Here is a 2217-nt window from a genome sequence, read left to right as displayed (position 1 = left end):
TCACCGACACCATGGTTCGCTCAGAATTCTCTCTTCGATCCGGCTTTGGACATTCCCTTTGCAAAATTCCCAGGCTCATGGGAGTTGTAACATCGCAGTTTTTCTTTGTTGAATCCCACTTTCTTGTCGGAATTTACACTCCAATTGTTCTTTCCTGTTTTCTTGGAGAACTATTTTGCCCTGAAAACCGCCATGGCTATCTGCCATGTAATGTCCATCTCTTCCACATCCTTAGGATGGATCTGGTCTAGGTCAGCAAATGAGAGTTGTGGGGAGAGTTCTCCGGCCATAAAGGCGTTGTAACAGTTTACCAAACCAGTTGCGAGGGCCAGATTTTCTTCCTTTTCTTTTAAAAATGAAACTTGAGAACTGAGACCATGAGATTGAACTAGTGCAGATGTGGATGAACCAACACTAGAACCAACTTGTTGAGCTAAAGTTTGAGGTTGAGGAACTTGAATGTGTTGCATTTGAGGTGTAACGTATGAGATGGGCTGATGAGTCACACAGGGTTGAGCTTGAGGAATATGAACTTGAGGAGCTTGAGGGGTAGAAAAGCTTGAGAAAGCAGTGTTGCTTGTGGTTTTGAATCCCAAGATTTTTTGTGGAGTATGAATTGACATGATTAATTTCCCTTTGCTTATCATCGAGATCACAAGCCTTAATGATTGTCGTAGTTTCAGCGAAACTTAAACGGTTCAAATCTTTGGTTTTCTTAATCACTGAGACATTCATATCCTAGGATTTTGGTATAGAGTTTAGCAGCTTCTTGTTGATCTCTGATCTTGTAACCATCACACCAGCAGAACTCATTTCTGTGGTGAGTGCAATAAACCTTTGCAATTGATTCTCAAGTGTTTCTCCCAAGACATAGTTAAACATATTGAACTTTTGTCGCAGCATGTCTTGGCGACTCTGTTTCATGTCTTCGTTACCTTCATAGACTTCTATCAGTGCTTCCCATAAGGCCTTTGTTGATGTATATTCATGGAAACCTTGAGCGATTTCCGGAGATAAAGCCATGGTAAGTGTAGCAAGAGCCTTTCCCTGCTCCTCGACTCTCTCAAAATCATCATCTGTATAGTTCTTAACTTGCTTATCAATTATCGTTCCATCTTCCAATGTAGTAGTAATGCGAATTGGACCCCTAAGAATACTTCGTCATATCTTGAAATCCTTCATTTTGACGTACTTCTTGATCCGATATTTCCACTCTGGAAATCCTTCCACAGATAACAGTCGTGGAATTCGAGAAGTAGTTCCCTTAATCGCATCCATATCATGATGAGCTGACATGCTTTGAGATTCCATTTTTTTAAATTAACTTGAAAAAAAGACAAAAAGATCAACTGTTTTCGGTTTCTAAAGTAAATGAAGGTTTTCAGTTTCTGAATTATAACGTTTTTTTCGATTTATGAAGAATTTTGGTTTTTCGGTTTACGAAGAATTAAGGATTTTCGGTTTATGAAGAATTAAAACTTTTCAGTTTTTGAAAGCTGATTGATTTTCGGTTGAAGAACAATTCTGAAGATTCAAAGGTTTTCTATTGAAGAACAGTTTTCGGTTTATGAAGATTGAAGAGATTTCGGTTGAAGAACACTTTTCGGTTTCTGAAGATTCAAAGGTTTTCTATTGAAGAACATTTTTCGGTTTATGAAGATTGAAGAGATTTCGGTTGAAGAATACTTTTTGGTTTCTGAAGATTCAAAGGTTTTCTGTTGAAGAACAGTTTTCGGTTTCTGAAGATTGAACCGAAAACTAACGGATTTCAATGAGTAACTTAAATTTTCGATCCAATTTTGATTTCCACACGCTTGAAACTTCAAACACAGCTTCCAAACTACTTAGATCTGAGCAGAAATCAACTGAATATACGTTTTCGATTGATAAAGATCAAACCGAAAACAATAATAGTTCAGTCTGAAAAAGCCGAAATCCAAGCAAATCTCTATTCCACACGATGCAAACTATAATCTGATCTTCAAAGCTCGAACAAAATAAACTTCAATAAAACTGAGAACGTGAAGACCATGACTTGTGAAGCAGAAAACTAATTACACACACTTGATTGACACCGGTTTTAGCTCTGATACCAATTGTTAGGTCCTTGATGGAAGGATCTTCACCAATGATCAATCAAGCATAAGAAAACAAAGAAGAAATGGAGTAGAAGATGAATGAAACTGAGCATCCATACGATTAAACACACGAACCGTC

General features: G+C 37.6%; 1 protein-coding gene across 1 annotated transcript; it reads right to left on the bottom strand.

The window, feature by feature from the left end:
* Positions 1-738: 738 nt before the first annotated feature.
* Positions 739-1311, bottom strand: LOC145049540 (uncharacterized). Its single transcript, XM_078997926.1, has 2 exons — positions 1193-1311; positions 739-1147 (listed from the first exon to the last, which is right to left on the bottom strand). The coding sequence occupies exons 1-2, from the start codon at positions 1309-1311 to the stop codon at positions 739-741; spliced, it is 528 nt and encodes a 175-aa protein (XP_078854052.1).
* Between the last annotated feature and the right edge of the window lie 906 nt (positions 1312-2217).

The sequence above is a fragment of the Lactuca serriola genome, chromosome 5, assembly GCF_051521515.1.
Source record: "Lactuca serriola cultivar US96UC23 chromosome 5, Lser_US96UC23_V15, whole genome shotgun sequence".
NCBI classification, from domain to species: domain Eukaryota; kingdom Viridiplantae; phylum Streptophyta; class Magnoliopsida; order Asterales; family Asteraceae; genus Lactuca; species Lactuca serriola.
The sequence above is the reverse complement of the archived record's forward strand: the minus strand, read 5'-3'. Positions and strand labels throughout refer to the sequence as shown.

Bases quoted from the DNA above. Each gene is read 5' to 3' on its own strand.
- LOC145049540 (XM_078997926.1), bottom strand. From the start codon at position 1,311: ATGGAATCTCAAAGCATGTCAGCTCATCATGATATGGATGCGATTAAG. The intron at 1,148-1,192 runs GTACGTCAAAAT...AAGTATTCTTAG, and splicing joins TGGAAATATCGGATCAAGAA to GGGTCCAATTCGCATTACTA.